Source organism: Megachile rotundata, chromosome 9 (assembly GCF_050947335.1).
Source record: "Megachile rotundata isolate GNS110a chromosome 9, iyMegRotu1, whole genome shotgun sequence".
Taxonomy (NCBI): Eukaryota; Metazoa; Arthropoda; class Insecta; order Hymenoptera; family Megachilidae; genus Megachile; species Megachile rotundata.
Window position 1 is genome coordinate 16,906,176 of NC_134991.1, and position 19,372 is coordinate 16,925,547.

The 19,372-nt window shown below is 42.1% G+C and overlaps 1 protein-coding gene across 5 annotated transcripts in view; it reads left to right on the forward strand.

Annotated features, from left to right (window-relative positions):
- Nucleotides 1-19,372, forward strand: part of Shal (potassium voltage-gated channel protein Shal) — a 91,327-nt gene that overhangs the window by 64,055 nt on the left and 7,900 nt on the right. Inside the window, exons 5-6 of one of the 5 annotated variants that reach the window (XM_076535856.1) lie at nucleotides 4,386-4,436; nucleotides 16,363-16,648. In XM_076535856.1, the coding sequence (XP_076391971.1) occupies nucleotides 4,386-4,436; nucleotides 16,363-16,509 (198 nt within the window). In that variant the 3' untranslated portion in view covers nucleotides 16,510-16,648. Of the gene's footprint in view, nucleotides 1-4,385; nucleotides 4,437-9,939; nucleotides 11,182-16,362; nucleotides 16,649-19,372 lie in introns of those variants that run through there. The other 4 variants (XM_012296236.2, XM_076535858.1, XM_076535859.1 and 1 more) reach the window with 4 other exon arrangements.

Consider the following 19,372-nt stretch of genomic DNA (forward strand, 5'->3'; position numbering starts at 1 on the left):
GCTGATCGAGACAGGAATTTTCGTGAAAACGTTCTCGTGGCTTATCGGACGAATTTGTATATATGAACGGAGTCTAATTATTATTTACACTTCATCGATCGAGGATTACTTTATTTATTCTAGCTGGCTTGCGACGCTGTGATTTAACAATTGGTGGCCTATTTATAAACGAGACGTAGAATAATTCTTATTTCTTGTATAAGAATGAGTTTTATTATTTTGTTAAATTTTTTTTGGGAACTTTATCATGAGAGTATAAATTATTGTTGTATGCTTTTAACGATATTAACTTTGCGACGCAAACCAGCTCGAAATATGGATCCTCGATTTCTAAAGCCTCGCAGATCGCGCGAGGATTTCTTGATTCAAGGCGATTCGTCAACTTTTCACGACGATTAAGGGTTGTACTGGATCGTCGTTGATTCATACGACGATTAGAAGATTATATTGATCCTGGTAATCTCTCTTTACATTGAAACAGTTCATCCAACAAAGTAGCGCGAGAACGAGGCTATCAAACTTGGCTACTGTACAGGGTATTTCAGATCGATTAAGAAATTTCCCTACAGAACCACAGATAATTTGTTTTCCAATAATTTGACAGAACCTATCCGTGTACTGTTATGAAATGTCCTATAATAATTTTACACGAATTACCGTCATGAATTTGAAGTTTTATTAAGAGGCCTAACAAGCTTTATTAAAAGGCCTAACAGTTTCTTATTCGATCTAAGTACGATGCCTTGTACGAACTTCGATTTTCTTTATCCACGGTAGACAAATAAAAACCGTTTCATGAAGTCGTCAAGCCCTTAATCGATCCGAGGACGAAGCGTTTCAAACACGAAGCACGTAATTCGCCACACATTCCAGCGATCTGTCAGTGTTCCGATTCTGCGACTATCACTTTCTCTCGCGCAGAAAGAACGATATCCAAGAAAGAAAAAGAAAGAAAAGAAAATAAAGAAAGCTGAGATTTTTTAATCGACGCATCTACTTTACGAAGCCAGATCGAAACCTTCCGTTTGGTTCCCTGACTCAAAAAAAAAAAATATCCCCGCGAATCCGTTCAAGATCGAGAAAGTAAATTGGAAAACTGCGATTGGCGGGAGCTGCACCGAACGAATCCCGTAAAGTACGAACGCCACAGAGAACGTTGAATGGCGACAGAAAAGAACAGAACGACAGACAGTTACATTCTGCGTCCTCGGTTTTCAGTTTTTCAGATCAATTGTTAATTTTCAGCGACGCGCGTTCCGTTCACCGAACTTTAACGAGCTTCGATTCAGGCCCTTGAAAACGAGACACTCGCGCACACTTGCACGGATTTCTATTGTTGCGATGTGGGAAGTACGGAGTGTATTAACCCTTTATCTATGGCTGGGTCGTTCGGAAATATGGAATGGTAGGGAAAGGGTAACTAGGTTTTTTCTAGGTTCATTTTGTAGGAGGTTACTGGGATCTCCTAAAATTTCTCATACACTTCCTTTAATATCCTTTGAGTTCTCATATACTCCTAGGTTTTCCCTAGAGTTCCTTTGTTTCTCCTACGGTCCTAAACTCTCCACACGATTCTTCCAAGTTTCTCTTACTCATTAGCTCCTTACATTCTTCTTTATATTACATCACTTCTGCAGAGTCTCCTAGGATCTGAGATTTTCCCTAGCTCCTCAAGATCTTTAGTTTCCCCATCTCTCAAGGTCCTCCTACAGTTTAGGTGATCACCAATCTCCTAATCTCCTAATCATTCGAGTATCTCCCATTTACCCTTTCAAATTACCCAGTTTAACAAACTTAAAATTGTAGAGTCATTTTGAACTCCCATAACATTCGATGAAGTAACAACGGCTTCTCACAGCATCGCAACAATATCTTGGATTCGTTTTATTTGTAATGCGTTTCTTGTCCCTTTCTTTCGGTATTGATTCGATTATTCCGTGCAGGTGGGCGCCAGACGAATCGCTTTTGAGATTCAGCATACCGCGACGCTGCAGACATTCGACGAACCTCGAGTTTCCTGTCCGGAAGAGAAATGCTGAGAGGATCCTCGACAGAAGGTCGAGGATCACCGGACAGGAATGACTTACTTAGGGAGAAGAAGTTTAGCGAGCTGGATTATGGTTTTTTTGGATATTCATACGAGTGTACAGTCATCCTTGCACAGTTATCGACTCGAGAATTGTACGACCGATGTGTCAACCTTGACCTTAGAGAGCAGGTATATACTTGTGTACACTGGCGTTCATAAGTATCCGGATAGTTGGCAAGCTCGGAATGAAATTGATGTAAAGGAATTCCCTTCGTGTCGATTCAAGTTTAACCTCATCGGAGGGCAAATATTTGAATTTATTTTAAAGCGGTAATAGAACAGAGTACGAATCGGTTTTGAGACCTTTGTCCACTTAATCGAATCATATTTATTGAAAAATCGACAGAAACCTAGTTGTCGAGCGTACCCCGAGTAGCGGATTTGAATGTAACGCAGACCGGATACTTCTGAACCATAGTGTACTAAGTAATTCGTATAGGTAGATATGTTTTGTGTGCTCGTATACACGTGTCGCGTGGTGGTTGGCGTCAAGGTGCACGCTGGAGGGTTCGAGGTCTTCTTCGAACTTTCTTCAACCAGCCCTACCGTGTTTCACGCCTCGTTCGCTACACGCTTCGTCCATCAGCTGTTTGACTTCTGATTGCTCTTTCAACGACCTCTCTCGTATGCGAGATTGGTCCAGCTCGGTAACTTCGTTCGTAGGAATCTTTGTTCGGCCCATAACCCTTGTTCCGAATTCAGTATTCTTTTAACAGGTCCATCGTAAACAGCTGTTGCACAAGAGCACTTGTGAAATATAAATTCGTTCGGTGTTGTAAGATACTCACGATGTGGACGCACGCAAGCAATGCTTCTCAATTAACGTTGTTCCACGTGTTGATTAAGTTCTGGACGTTTCTCGTCAAGGAAATTTAGCTTAAAGCTCGAGTCTGGCTCAAAAGTTTCTGAACTCGTAAAATCAAATTAACGTTGCAGGCGTATCATGTTTATTAGAGACGATGACCCATTTACGAATAAAACTATTGTCATTGTAGTGCAGTAAATGGCACTGAAAAAATGTTCCCAAACTTTTGAGATAAACTGTGTAGAAAGAAAAAATTTGTCAAAAACGGGGGAAATTACTTCTTCTAAAAACTGACTCGGTATTTCAAAAGATTCGCAAGTGGTACTTTATCCTCCACTTAACTGTAACTGTAGCTGTTCTCTTTTCTGGCTTTCAACGGAATTTTGCTACGAGAGTCTTCCATGGAGAATAGAGAGCATAATCCGAAATATTAAGAAAATCGATCGAATTTTTTTCTTCGACTTTCTTCTCGCGTTTTCTTTTTCTCTCACGCTCGATGCGTCGAGTACTGGCAGTTGTGCACGCGTCGTCGCGTGCTGTACAGCACGGCTGCTGCACAACGAGCGACGAGTGGCGTTCGCAAAAACGATCAGCGATTCTCTGCCGCGGTTTCCAGCTGCTCGCGAAGGCGTCGGAACGGAGGATTATTTCGCGCTCACGCTCTGTTTCCGAGAGGGAAATGGAATCTGTTCTTCCCCATTCGTGACGTTTTAATTTACCTCCTGTTCCTTCAAACGTACATATTTTTTCCTTGCGAAATCTCTGTCGGGAAACTGATTTAAACGTACGAAGATTTATTGTTCTGCACGTAAAGTCTCTTGAAATATTCGCATTGGGATCAAGTATTATATTGGCTGTGATTTTTATGATCTTGCAAATTGTTATTCCTTCCATGTTCAGAGTCTGTAGCTCTTTCGGATAAATTCAGATCACGAAAACCTCTTGCATCGAAGGTTCTAAAGCGTTTAGGTGCTAATCAAATTAAGAACCTTTTGTGTCCTAATTCAGTGCGAATACTGGCTGCAAAATTAGTTACCATTTACAATCGAGTTTTACGAATTTAGCTGGAAAATTAAAGCGTTATCTAAATCCTGATAATAAAATAAAGCGTATTGAAGAATTATAAAAAATTCCTCTTCGATATTTCATGCCATCAAGCTAATTTTTATTGTGTCAATTCACTGTCTGTAGTTTCCCCTGTGCTTGTTTCCGCGTTTTTTCACAAAGTTTCATGAACGAGCTTCAAATTCGCGAGGATGCAACGTCTCGAAAACTGCTGAAACTCTCCAATTACCAAGCCCGATTCTCTCGAATGTCTCGTTATCAGTTTCGACATGACGCGTCGCTCGATGGAACGAGCGCGAACTAAGAAAGAAAGATCCGAATGTCACCGAGCGCGGACACGATGATGTCGCGCTGAATTTAATTGCCCCTTATGATTAGAACATTATATATAATATAACACGAGTTGCTTTCATGAATAATGCATAGCCAAAGGAACACCAGGAGCCCGTAGTGGAGCATCCACTTCAGATCAGCCAGGCAAGAGAAAATTGAATCTTAAGTGTCCGTCTGAAAAGCTCCGTCAATTCACTTTGCCGTCGGCCCAGTAACGAGCACCGTCTTTTCGACATCACCCTATTTTTCAAAAGATTTTTACCTCCACCTTTTTGCCGATGGAACTCACGAGTCCGGGAAAGTTCCGCTTCGATCACTTTGTTCCTTGAAATCGAGTGGCCCTAACGTCGAGCTATGCAAGCAACTCTTTACTCGACTCGAACATGTTCTTTATTTAAAATAATCTATAATACATTTATTCGTCCAAATTTTTCTACAGACGGATACTTTAGTTAACCCTTTCATTTTTGTACATTTATGACTGTCACACTGTATATTTCATTGAACTAATTATGGGTGAAAAATCGTGAGCAACAGGGTTGTTGGACCGTTCAGGTATGACCTGATTATAATTTCTAAAATTAGAATTCTTCGATGAGAAGACGTACAAGTACGTGTCTGACAGTGAAAGGGTTAATCGATAATTAAAATTTTCAGGGGATTTCGATTCCAGGTTGCTTGCACTTGCCTCGATATTCAGGCCGGTCGACTTCTATTTTGGGTGTTGATGTTCGTTATTGTCCCTCTGCCCCTTCAAGTTTTGCTCCATTTAATCGTTATTGGAAACTGATTGGTTGACTATATATATATAAATATACATACATACAGCTGGTTCGATTAAATATATTGTATATAATGTACGTGGATCAGCGTCACCTGTGTATATTTTATTCGGTCGATGGTTAAGAATCATTGCGTCGAGGTGTTTTTTTTTTTGGAGAAGAGCCTCCTCATTTTCTACGAATTTAAGCGGAATGATCCCTCTATAATGCGGGTGTTGCGTTGAAATCCGAGGTCCCGTTAGGTCTACACATGATTAATTGCTGTTTTGACCCCTGGAAGTCAGCCCCTTTAGACCGAGCGAAATCCGAATTAATCTGGATCTGACCGATGAAGATTTACGGCATTAAACCTGTAATCAGCCGAATTATCGACTTTGATCAACGACGCTGTCAATTTACTCTGGCAAATTTCACGTTTTCGTACTTGGAAATTTCCGAATGTAGCAGACGTTTAATATCGCGTGAAGTCTTCTATTTAGCGATCTGAAATAAAATGAAAGGGAATAATCGATCGATTCGGCCGATTGACCGTATCGTGTATCTAATTCTCGTCGGTCGTGATTCAGCGGGATTCGAGAAAATTGATTCTTCCGGTACGAAAGGGCCCTTTAGGCTTAAGAAGGCTCGATCGTGAATTAATACGGAACAGCCTGTCGGTTCGCGTCGATTACAGCTCGAGTCGATGATTAATCGAACCGTGATTAATCGATTCGGTTAGGTTCCGGTGTTCGTAATTATTTTCGAAGCGTCAGCGGGCTTGATAGGCCATAATAATTATCAAACGCTCTCTGACCTCGTCTATCGTATCCTCGCGTCGACGTCGGTCCCAACGCGGCGAAATTAATTATCGTTCAACAGGTAAGTGGCCAATGGATCGGTTGTAAACGTCGCGGCAGACAGGCTGTCGTTTGTCAATTTTTACGAGCTCTAAGCCCCGTTAATTGCCGCGGTAAACGAGGTAAATATTAGCATCCGGTGTGTTTCGCGAACGCGTTTGCGCTTCAACGATCGCATCTTCAAGGAAGATCCAAGTAATTGCCGGGTAGTAGAGGTCTTCGAGTGTTGCCTTAACCTGTTAACCTTATTGTTACTCGATAGCTAAAACTCGCGTTTCAGCTATAGCTCTTCCAGACTTTCTTTCGCATATTTAAACGCACTTTACTTCGTTATTATTCTTTATACCCTTACGAGTATTAATACATTTAATTACACCGTGTACGTTTATGCATTCGTGGCCTGCAGATTACTTGACCTGTATTTCTTCATACTTATTTTCTTTGAATCTAATTTCAGAATTATCAAACTTCAGGAGTTAAAATAAAAAACAGTACTTTATTCGCGTTGCAATTTTGGTCTACCCCTTTGAATACGAGTGAAATTCCTTCGCTATTGCTGTTCAGAGATGACACCCTCGATCGTAGTTAAATTAATTGTAATTTAAATACCGAGCCCACTACCCTCGGTTAACAGGTTAAGGACAAGGGAGTTCTTTATTTTTGCCACGCTACTCATGACAATTTAATCCAGCAATTTAATCCAGCAATACACGAACGGTTTCCAATGTATTCGAACGAAGCGATATCGTGTCGAATAATACGGGAAACGTATCGAAGGATGCCAATAACTACGGTCCCAAACGTCACAAATCTGCAATCGAGATTTCACCCTTCAAATAGACCCTCCCACGTGTATTTGTAAATATATCTGTATATTTTGTAACATATACGCACTGTTGGCACCTGTTGTGTGCGCGGTTCATCCCGTAGAAACAGTTCTCGCCCGTTTAAGGTAAGACTCCAAACGTCAACCACTTGTTTGTCTATTTTTGATCGTTGCCCCCCTGAAAGCCTGCTAGTCACCGATTGAGCATCTTTTACGGACATGTTCATTTTTATATCGAGTCTGTTTCTCTGGTTCTTTGGCACACTTAACACTTATTCCACACTTGTTTTTCATGCTACCAGCATATATCTGTTTATAGACTGTTTATGAATGCGAACCTCTTCACGATTCAGAATCAAGTTCTGATACCATCCTTTTTTCGTTTCATGTAATCGAAAGTTGTTCATGAAGGGAGGAGAGAGACGAAGAAATATGGTCAGAGGGTGATCCCTGTTTCGAAATTTCTTTTCTTTAACCTCCCTTTGAGAACTGTGGGACCCTTTGAGGCGAGAGTTTCGTTGCAATCGTGAAATTAATCGACTCTTGGACTAATTAATTATGAATCTGAAACTGTGTACCTCTCGAATAAACGAGACGAAGTTAAACGCTGCAGTTGAAATTGTTAGATTTTTAAACGACGTCCAAGAGTTACGGATTGGTCAAAGACCCGTCTGGAGTATTTCGCGAGACGATGTTTCTCGTACGCCTCGATGGTCCTTCTTGGTTGTTCGATCGGTTCGAGAAACTCTTGCGACCTTTCTCGATCGATTATCAATCAACGACTTCTAATTAACCTACTTTCTTTCAGTGAATCTTTTATATAATCTTTATAGACACGTTTTCTACGAGATCGAGCTGCTCGCGACACTAAATATTGAAATTTATGATCCTCGTACGAGTTTTCAAAGCGATAAATGAATATTATTTATCATCGGTCGACATCTGTAGTACAAAGAATAAGAAATTAACTTTTTGTAGAGACAACGAATACTTTTGGAAAAAATGTCGTACGAAAATTTCTCTGCGGATAAAATCACGATTTCAATTTTTCTGGTCTCGGAAACGCGTCAGCGTCCATTCGCTACCCGTGTTTCTTTTATCCGACGGTGGGAAAAAAAATCCGGCTGGTCGTTGATCGTGACGCGTTTGGAAAGTGGAACCAGGTCCGCAGCTGGTTGAGACGCGAATTAATTAAATTTAATTGAAGTCGACGATTAAGTTCGACTCGCTGGTTCCGGACGGAAGTTGGTCCGCACGCTGAATTAACGGGGGCAAATTAGTTCTCGCGTTACTTTCCAACAGCACGCTTGAAACAGGATGATCGATGCTCGCGTGACGATTGCCGAGCATTATTCCGCTGAATTTTATTCAACTTCAAATATGTCGATGAATGCTCGAACCCAAAAGACACTTGTTCTTTTATTCGTGGAAAGTTTCGGGGATGAAACAACCCTCGCACGCAAACTGTTCGAATGATTTTTAACGCTCTTTCGAAGCTACATTTCTGCAATTACACTTTTAACGACGTTAAAAGTTCACGGAGGATAATTTGCAGTGTTTGCTGGGGTGTTTCGTATCTTAAGAAATTATTCACGGATGAGAGGACTCGCATAATGTTTCGACAAGAACAAAGTCGTTATTAAACACTTGAACAGTGCGCATCGTTAGACTACCAAAACTACGTAGAAACTAGTGTCTATTAAACGAGCAAACAGCGAAACCAAGTTTGCGTAGACTCCATTCTCCGATGACAGAGAACACGGCATGTACAAGCCGAGGGAAGTTTCTCCTCGGCCTAGTTTAACCGATCTCCCGAAAAAGTCGAGCATCAGCAGACGATGCCCCGATAGACCAATCACCCTTTGTTCGTCTTTCGAGCCGAACTTTTCGAGAGAACACGTATCAGTCCTCGTAACGATTCCGTGACGGTTTGTTAGGTTGAAATAGGGATTAGATCTACCGACGATTCACCTAGGGAAATTCGCTGTACCACGAGTACTAGTTGCCCGTGAGGAAACCAACGGACATTGCCCTCACCCCCGACATTGCCCGCGTGGGCGTGGCTCACTTATTTCTACATCCTCTTCACGAAGGATCTTTTACCTTTAGAGAAAATAATTGCCATACCGTAGAATTTGGGGCAACGCCCATTGGGGGATGTGGTTTAATGCAACCAGGAGGTGAACTGCTCGAAAAATATGGGTCAAAATAGGTAGATTTGAGTGAACTATGTTATAGTACTTGGAGGTATCGGAAAATTTACGAGCGGGGGAGGATTTTACTTGAAATCTCTTTTGGGTTTCTCTATTTAGAACTTTTTTAACGACGGGCTATAATTTCTTGGATTCTTCCCTGTCGGGTTCCGCCACTCGTAAACTTTCAAACGTTATATGAACATTGTCCACCGGATTCATACTTTTCCTAAAACATTTTAGTCCATATTTTTGAAACGAGAATTTTGTCTTTTGAAACCATGTTCCCTCGCTTGAGAGACTCCTCCATTTATACTTTCAATGGTGGACCTCGGAAACTTTTCTCGATGAATTTCTCCAACCCTAAACTTTCCAACGACCACACCCCCTTAAAGCTTCCTATTCTCGTGAGCTTCCCAATTACACTCCTATTAACTCTATAGATTTTGACCTAAATGAGAGTTTGTAGCGAAAACTTGATTGGATTCCTCGCAAGCTTATGGATCACACTCCCTGGATTCCAGATTTCATTGATAAATCAGAAATCCCGTAATATATTCTATCCCAAATCAGTCCTATACATTTTGACCCAAATGGGAATCGAACCAGCCCTTATTGGATTCCTTGATTCACAGATTTGCGAACGGTGAGCTGCCCTTAAACTTGAAATACTGCGGTGTAATCCGAGGCAAATTTAGCCGTAAATATTTAAACCCGAATGGGAAGTTAGCAGCAACCGAAACCCTCGTTGGATTCCCTTTCTACACTCCCTGCGGGCGTTGCTTCCGATACTACGGTACAGTGATTGCCCTTGTGGGCAAGTGGTTCGCCAGATGTAATGTAGACAATTAGGGTGTTATAGTAAGGTGTTCTTTGAAGAATGGTATAAAACTGAGGGGGTTGCGAGAATGACGATTAGATAGATCGTAGATGGTCGTTGTAGAACAGACATTTAGAGTAGGTGAGCTTAGCGTGCAACAATGTAGTGTGTGCTTGTGGTGTGGATTTCAGCAGGCGTACAGTCAGTACATCCCAGCGACAAGGGCCCAAGTAACGGGTGCCCAAGGGGGACAGACTGGGGCTGCGATGGACGGGACTTACCTCGTCGAGGCCTCGTTCTGAACGGCTTAACGTTTCTTAGCCAGTCTAGAGTTAAAGCACGCCTAAAACCTACAGAATTCCAAAAAAATCGAGACCGAGATAGAGCAGACCGATGTAGAGCAGAGTAAATTAACAGAGATCGAAACGTAGAAAAAAATCTGTCCGTCACGTTTCGAGAAGGAAAGGTAACACGAGATCAGACACACTAGAAACACTCGGACGAGATGATTTTCGCAGAGAAAAAAGAGAATAGAAAGCGACAAGGAAGATATAAAAAGTCGTGAATAAGTTACGACGTCGTCACGCGAGAGTGGCGAGAACACGACAGAAATAAAATAAATATGTATATAATATAAGCATCAAAATTGACACAAAGACACACACAGTGTAAAGTACACACAAATCAATGAAATTCTTCTATTTCCTCATTTCCGTGCCATCCGTTCATCGACGACCGCCGTGATCCACATGGGAACCGGACCTACCGATGACATCGCATCACTTCTTCGACCGATCATCGTCATCGTCGCTGGTCATCCGTCAAAAACGTCCCCGTTTCATCCTACTCGCTGCGACACCGACATCCTCTTTTTCTTCGCATCTTCTTCTCTGTTCATCCGTTCGTTATCCATTCTGGGAACAAACGTATCCTCGACGAGTACGTGATTACGATACGCGAAACGAAATAAAACGATGATAACAAACAAAAACTGGGAAAAAACCATACTGGAATACGCAAACATCGAATAAACGATTCGTCCACGTGAAATTCATAATGAACCCCCGATGTGGATCTCTCTCTCTATCTCTCGCCCGCTCTCTCTCTTCTTTTTGCCCATTTTTCGCACGCTTGGACGACGCTCGAACAAACAACGTTCACACGATAACGAACATACACGCTAACGATGGAACCAATCGAAACAAAATCTATGCTGTACGAATGACGAACGAAATGTCTAATTGAAAATACGAACAAATGGATATATAAATGATATATATGTGTATATATGTATATTGAATCGCGGCGCTATCGAAACAATGGCCGCTGAAAATCACGTCCAATTTTAGAGCCTGTCTTATCAGCTCACCTCGAACGAGAGCAAGGATAGAGTGGTGCTCGTATATGGAGACCGTATACAAGTACGGAAAAAGGTAAAGAAAACCGTGTTACCTGGACAACAATTTTGGACACGATCATCGTTATTGTACATTTATGTGACTGTGTTAACGATATCGTCTCGGTGTATTTTTGTGCCTGCCGCGACGTACGTGTTTCTCGTGTGCGACGCGTTGCTTTTATATGTGGACGTGGATTTCGTTCTAACATTTTCTTTATAACTTTCTCTCTAATTCCTTTTAACCTCTTTCATTTCAATAATTTTTACTGCATGTCATAACGCTAAGAATTTTAACAAAACCTTGTTCGAAAATATTTTTCACGTACAAGAACTCTAAAGCTACCGTCGAATATACCTGACAAAAATAAATACGTAAAATATGATCACTTAAGAGGAGTACTCGGATGAAACATTCAATTTCGAATCGAAAATACATCGGTCGAAGGAAACAACGAAACATGTCCTGGCATATACGAACATACACGTTACACACTACGATGAACACGTACGATCGCGTGCAAGCGCTCAATATTTCAAGATGTTTATAAAATATACTTGTGTGACCGATGGGAGAATATGAGGCACCTTTTCTTGTCCTTCGACGAAAGGATCAGGACGAAGGACACACGAAAGCCTCCCCATGCATCCCCTTGGTGGTCGAAAATATATCGTGTCGCGGTGGCTGATCCCTGGATTGGCTTCTGGGTGTCTGCTTTCCCCGACAAACACATTTCTCCTTTGCTTCTTCACACCGCAACACTTCCCTTCCATCCTTCTCTTCTGACAGTACTGTCCATACTATTTTTTTATTCTAAATTCATCTTTTACATATTTAATTACATGATTATTGCCTACTTACAAAATTAAATTCATGTACAACATTCTGGTCGTTGAAATTTAATTTTTAAGGCTAGGTTTCACATTTTCAAACTCTCAGATTTCAAATTCCCAACTTTCCGAATTCGTACTTTTGGCATTTACAAAGTTGCAATCTCTGAATTTCCAAATTCCCAGTAATAGAACTTGTGGACAGTACTATCCTCTCTCATTTCCCTACATTTGGTTGATTTAACCTTGCAACTTTTCCTGTCTATCGCGGCCATCCACATCCCAAGGAGAAAAGACGGAAGTTCTTTCAGACACGAAACCCGTCTGGCATGGTGCCTAACTGGAATCCATCGTGTTGCGGCTGATTCTTGATCTGGCTTCTGATTTATGCATACTCTGGTGATCCGGCAATGCTTCGTCGCCTCCCTCGTTTCATCCCTCTTCTTCTCTGCAACTAAACAAGACGCGTATCTTGCTGTTCCCGGTGTTATCCAACTACTCTTATCCTCTCCTTGTCGCTTGAAATTCCGCTGTTAGCTTCAATTTCTTTTCTTTAGCGAGCTTACCGTTTAGCAATGTTGCGCTTCTACTATCAACAGTTAAGGAGAAAAGGGAGACAAATCTGGGAAAGTTACAAGAAAGTGTTCGATAGCAATATAAATCGACACAGATTATGAGCTTAGGGTTTTTATGGTTTCTTTCGATCGTTTGCTCGATACTTGTCCGATATTTATCTGGGCCGCAATCAATTCTTTCCAGAGGATTATGTTAAAAAATATTTGTGCTTCCTTTCGCTCGAGTATTTACAGGTCAGTGATCTCGACTCATTTTTCATAAAAATAACAATTTTAAGGCAGTAAATTTCGCTGATAATAGGTTTAACAAGAAGAAAATTTGTCGGTGTATAGAATAACGGTTGCGAATAATAAAGTTCGAGCTCGTCGTTAGCGGAATTTAACGCCTCGTTCAACGAATCTTTCGCGATACTCCCTCGTCTCTCCGTATTTCAATATGTCGACGTTTACTCCTCTTTTACCGTAAAATCAAACTTGGAGCTCTTGGAGCACAGTTTTCGTCGCGTCGTCGAGCACCTTTAACGTCTCGCCATCGTGCCCCGACGATTTATTTTACGATGGTTCGCTTAACGGTTCTGCTCGCCCGTTTAAAGTTTCCGCGGCGCGTGTTGCGACTAATGGCCTTCTCCACGGCTTTAATAAGCGAGCCATCTCATTCTCGTCCGCCGCCACTCGATGATTAATTTACCCCGTCTAGAAAGACGACGTGGACCCATCCGCCGCTCCTAATGCGTTTTCCTTGTATTGCGTGAGTAACGGGCTAACCCATGCATTTCACATACTCGATCCGTGATTTTTTGCCACTCGGGTGTCGATGACCAGACTGGGAAATTGATTTATATTCTGAAACTTTTGCGAGATTCGTTATAGAGATTTTTTCAAACTTCGTTATTTTTTTTGTATTAAAAATTTTCGAAGCAAAGCTCCGAGATTCCAAAGTTACAAATTTCTGAAGTGTCAAAGTATCGAAATTCGAAAGTTCCTTAAGAATTCCTGAATCGCAAGGATCCGTAATTCCGAAATTCCAAGAAGTTCAGCAGATTCCAGCAGCTGTTATTAAAATTTTCCGTCGATTATTAAGGTGTCCTATTTTCCCGTACTCTTCCATTTTTCCGATACCGTTACATCGTTATCGAAACGACGAGCTCGACGAAAAGGTAGATCGATGCATCGGGAACAAAGCGACGTACCTTTTTCTCCTCGTTTTATCGTCGCGACTGAAATAACGCGTACACGCGCCGCCGAAAAAGAACAACACGCGTACCTGATGCGTTACGAGCGAAAGGAAGCGAAATGACAGCGAGCGAAAGCTTGTTCGCGTCTCTTGTTCGAATTTCGAGCTGAAAAATTTGATGAATCGCGCAAAGGAGAAGAAAAATTGATTTTGATTATTTTCATGCTTCGAGAGATTATTCACGACGTGTAGTTTGAAATAGAGGACCGCATTGCGGAGCTCAGATCCAGTTGCAGGATTTTCATCAGAATATATGGAGGTTTCTGCATGCAGCCGACGATTATTCTTCGTTTCTATCTTTTGATCTGTGTTCTTTCTTTTTATTTTTGCGATTAGGATCCAGGCTTTCCGTAAGAAGTTGAAGATTATTGAACTTTTCGACGAAACTTTTCAATTTTGTAGCTAATATTGGAGACCGATAATAAATATGGACCCTGGTTCCAATTTATTTCTACTTAGACAGAATTATTTGACAACCTGAAATACAGGTTGAAATTACGATCCTAATTTATTGCAGCGAACGGAGAGAACGTTTACCCTCAAAATAGCAGTATTGTTATCGAAATTGCAAATTGATTAACAGGAGGGTCATTGATTTCGTTGCGAATTAATTTGAACAAATTAGAGACGGATAAATTGCTCTAAACGCAGCGGAAACGATACCATTAATTTCAAACAGAAAATGATGGTGTTCAAAAACAGCAATTTGCATTTAATGTTCTTAATTTATATCGTGTCACTGTGTTGGTGCCTTCGCAATGCAAGATCTGTCGTACTCTTTACTTACAGGTCGATGCAACTGAAATTTTTAAGTAAAGCGTATCGACAGTCGTGAAAACTACATACGCTTAAAGTTTACATGTATGAATCACAGGATACGCGAGTCGTGTCTACAGAGCCCATATGATTCACGGTATTGTGAACGTATCAAGACGTTCTAAAAAGGGAACCAGGGATCATAAATAAATCGGTCGCTGACGTAGATCAACGATTAACCGCCATTACCCTTTTTTCTCGACTCGAACGCGAACCATTGCGTCGGAGGCTACGTTTATTCGTGCACACGCGTTCGAGACAAGAAGTTTGCCTCGGTCAGTAGGAATACGAGGCAACAGAAAAGCCTCGTTGATAGACAGGTCCGCTTTTATTTTCACACGACCGAAAGTTCAACCAACTACCAATGTGCTGTGACGAAGCTTCGACGTGTATGTACTATATCCTCTGAGCAACTTTCGAAATGCACCCTTATACACACGATGCACCGCATTATGAACTTTTTCCTTCTGATTATTAACCCAAGCCAATCCGAACTGCACGTGAGTACACGAGCTCAAAGAATTCTACGAAAAAGAATATTCGTAATGTTCTTGATTATTTAACGATTGGCTTAACGCTGTACGATTTACTTCTATGTACCTGTTATTTAATCATTTGAACGTTCCGATATCTTAAAAGTCCTAAATCCTACGCCCTACAGGATTCATCCTAAATTTCTCCTTGATCGTACTAACCCTCTAAGGACCTGAACGAGCCTTCAAACGATTAGATAATATGTATATGGAGAGGTTAAATCGTATCGGGTAAGAAAAATTCGTTGCAAAGACACTCGACTTTTGCAATTAATGGCTTGTCGAAAGGATCATATGTTGCACCTGGCATGTTTTTTAATCGATCGTGTTCACCTCTCTTCCACCACACCACACTACTTTTATCACTGTTTCTGTTCACCGTCACTTTGAATAAAAATATTGTTCTTGTTGCTGTAATTATCATATCTTTGTTTCGATATTGTTGGACTGACTGTGTTTCGTAGCACCGTTGTGTCCGCTTTTTATCCGAATCTTCTTGTCTTGTTTATCACTGTACCTTTCGCATGTATTTTCCGTTTCTACTTTATCTTTTTGTTTTTGAGGTAGCCTATGCACGTGGCTCGCGTGTCTCTTTCATTCTAACCCCCTTCCTCTCGAACATCTCTCTTCGATTCGATCTTAACTTCGCCGACGACTCGCTTGACGATTAACCGGAAACCTCGAACACGATCCTGTGGCATCCACGATTCGCTATCCTTTCTCTGGATATCGCGTGGTTTTTCAATTTTTAAACAACTCGATCGATGCCACGGGGTTGAAGATCACGCGAGATTCGCATCTCTCATTCCATTTCATTCGAAAAAAAAAAGAGTAGTAGTAATAAATAAACGAGGAACGGGAAAGAAGCTCGTCACTGGGACATTCGTGTCCTCTTGTCGAAACGCAGAAAATGGTACTCGAGAAGCTTGAGAGAAAGACACGAAGAGGTGTTGAACGTTGAAGAGAAATACGAGAGAAAGAGAGAGATTTATGGAGAGGAGGGAGGGAGAGAGGAGACGTAGAGATATAGTTTGTAAATCTCGCCTATTACGATTATATAGTTGCTCTAGAAACGTAGACACAACGAGAGAGAGAGAGAGAATTGGTGTGTTTGGTGTCGAGTGAAAGAGGAAAGAAAGAGAGAATGGGAGAGAAAGGAAAGCTGAAAGAATATGAAAGATGGACGAAGAATCTAAATTGAAACATTTCCGAAATGCGAATTGTTCCAGGACCTAAAGAAGCGCGGTTCCCACACCTGTGACATGCAGGCCCTACAGCCACTTCCGGTCCCAACCACCACCACCACCACCAACACCGCGCCTGCCATGACTACTTCCGGTGGGCAGCCACCGCTTCCGGTATCGGAGACCGCTTGAGTCGATCACCGAGACCAATCACGATCACCATATCCGCTATTATGAACAAAAACAAAATAAATATCACCTCTAACAAACACCATCACCGTCCTCCTCTTCTACTCGATGAAAGAACAATGGCCGACTGGCCGGAAGAACGGTGAGCCTGCATTCACGATCTCTATTATCGTCCGGTTTGTACGCCTCTGTTAATCGCCTGGCCAGCCGGAAGTAGTCTAGAAACGTTCAGTTTTCTTAACGTTCCTTTCAATTTCGGAGTGTCGGGAGTGACAGTTTGGTGGTGGCTGTTCTCGACAATTTTTTATCGTTCTTTCATTATTTTTTAAAACGTGGATTTTAATGATTTGCATCGTCGATAATTCGAACATAACGTAACCCAAATGGCGAATAATATCGAAAGGACTACTTCCGACTAAGGCTCGAGTAACTTAACCTCTACATTCTTTGCAGCTTTATTTCCCAGTCACCGGAAGTAGAGAATTTCGCTTACTACTTCCGCTGGCTCTATACTCTTCAACACGAACATTCTTCGTCCGTTCGGAAAGATAGAGAAAGAAAGAATGAAAACTGTCGTTCTTGAATGCATCGTGCGCGTAGCGTTCAATAGAGCGGGTGCTTATCTATAGAATACAGCGCTCTATTCCCTTCTCTCTTTGCATGGCTGTTGCGAGAATCCAGCTACGAGCTCGACGCGTCGCTTTCAACCTTCCAAATCGATTTCGCGTAAGACGTAAGCCGCCAAGATTCGTCTGAAAGGTGGCAGACTTAGCTGCGCGTCTGCAGCCAAGATTTAGGAGAGGCGTTGTCCCTTAAATCCGCAAGAAAGTCGCCGGTTCTCGACGCTGATCAAACTTTATCGTCCTGGATGGAGGGAAAGAAAGAAAGAGAGAGCTTATTCGTTCACGAAGACGCATCGAGGCTCGCTTTTATCAAGTTGGATACCGGAGATCGTCGTGCTTGATCGTCGTGGACGTTCAACGTCTCGGGGGAGAACAACTCGCAAACAAATGCTTGAAAGCAACCTGGATAGACAATGCCGGAGAATTCACGGAATTGCTACGAAATTCAACTGTACGACCACCGTAAACACGGTTAACCGATTGTTGGCATGAATCTAAACATTGTTTCAGGATTGTAGAGTAGGATTTCAGACTCGATCATCCCTGGCGATTAGTGACGCTGTTAGTAAAATTATCCACCTCCTAGTTATCACAATAGCTGAGACTATGCAAAGTCATTATAGGTTTATTCCAGTGTATCTCTGATCTGTCAGCAACGCATAAAATTTACTGGACTTTCAGAACATTCCATAAATGTTAGGACCAAAATGATTGTTTGCCCGAAATAACAGCAGCGGACTGTCAAAACGTAATTTGTGGATGCGTAGGGTTGGTGGTTGTCCAAGTTCAGCAAGAATTTCGCAAGCTACGCGGTCGAGTTTTAAGGGTGTAGTTCGATCGAACGCGTGTAGAGGCTTCGTGTTTCCGGTCTACGTTGGCTTTGTGCAGGAGCTGGTCGGTCAACATTAGCGCAGCCTTCGCCAGGTTGTCGAGAAACGCCACAAAGCTGCTTTGAGAGCGATAGATGGCTGCAAATTCCGGCGTCCATGTCGAAGATGACTTCGTGTTGCGTTTATTCAAGGATCAAAACAGCTCAGCTCAAACATTCACACGTGGTCGATTTCGTGATACGTTTACCTTGAACTTATACGGCTGTTCAAGGTATTAGACTAAGTCCACACGCTGTGTACACTCGTTGGCGTTTTAAATTTCGTATGTCTGTAACTGTTGACAAATGCAATTAATAATTTAACGCTCTTTTCCTACTTAACTTCTTTAAAGACACTATGTGATATTTTCATTTAACTTTCATCGATGTAAATTTAGTAAGATACAGTAAGAACAATTATATTATTTAATTTCTTAATGTTAAAAGAGTTGTTGTTAAAATGAAAAATCTGGGCTTCGTAGGAAATTGGAAATGAATAAAATAGGAAATTGTTTTGGAAGAACACCCTATGTATCGTAGGGTCCTCGACTTTTCGTTTAATCGCGTTTACAGCATGATTCGATAATCCAGAAGCATCACGGCCGTGATTCGACCCCGTTTCCGGGTTCGAGCCGGCTGCGAAGTGGATGAACCGGCCAATGATCGATCGACGAAGCACGTTACTCGAATATATCGCTGGCAAGAGGGTTCGAGCAGTCGGTTGAAGAGCGACGAGAGCACGAAAGGAGCCTGATCCTCGAAACGAGGTCGAAGGCAAATTTGCACAGGCGAGATACCCTTCCCCCACGTTCGTTCTGCGGCTTCTCCTGATCCTTGTTCAAATGGTGACGAGCTTGAAACGCGGGATCGACTTATGGTATCCCGTGCCGTTTGTTGCCGGTCCCCGTTTCTTTGCATCCCCCGTATCCGATCGGAATTCCCACGCGAACGTTTCGATGCAAACTATCCATTCTTTCCGTTAAATTGAACGCGTTAACGAACGCCTATCGATGAAGCAGCTACCAAATGTTATTTCTTTCGCGACGAACACGGCTATATAAGCTCGTTGTCAGCGGGACGAGCACTTTCGCGAAAGGCTTCACTTACACCCGGGAACACTCGAGTCGACCAGCCGCTCTCTTTTTCCTGCTCTTCAGCCGCTCTCCGTTTTGCCAAGGGCTGCTCTTCGCCCAACAATCGGTTCTTTCTTCCCTTCGCGGCGTGACCGACTTTCAAAAGAGGCCTACTTCCCACCCGCGAACTTCCACGGCTTCCTCAAATGTACGGGAACAATGAGCCATCGGTTCCGAAGCAACGACCCCGGAACAGACACCTATCTTCTTATCAGTTTCTCTATCGTCCTCACTTTTTCAAA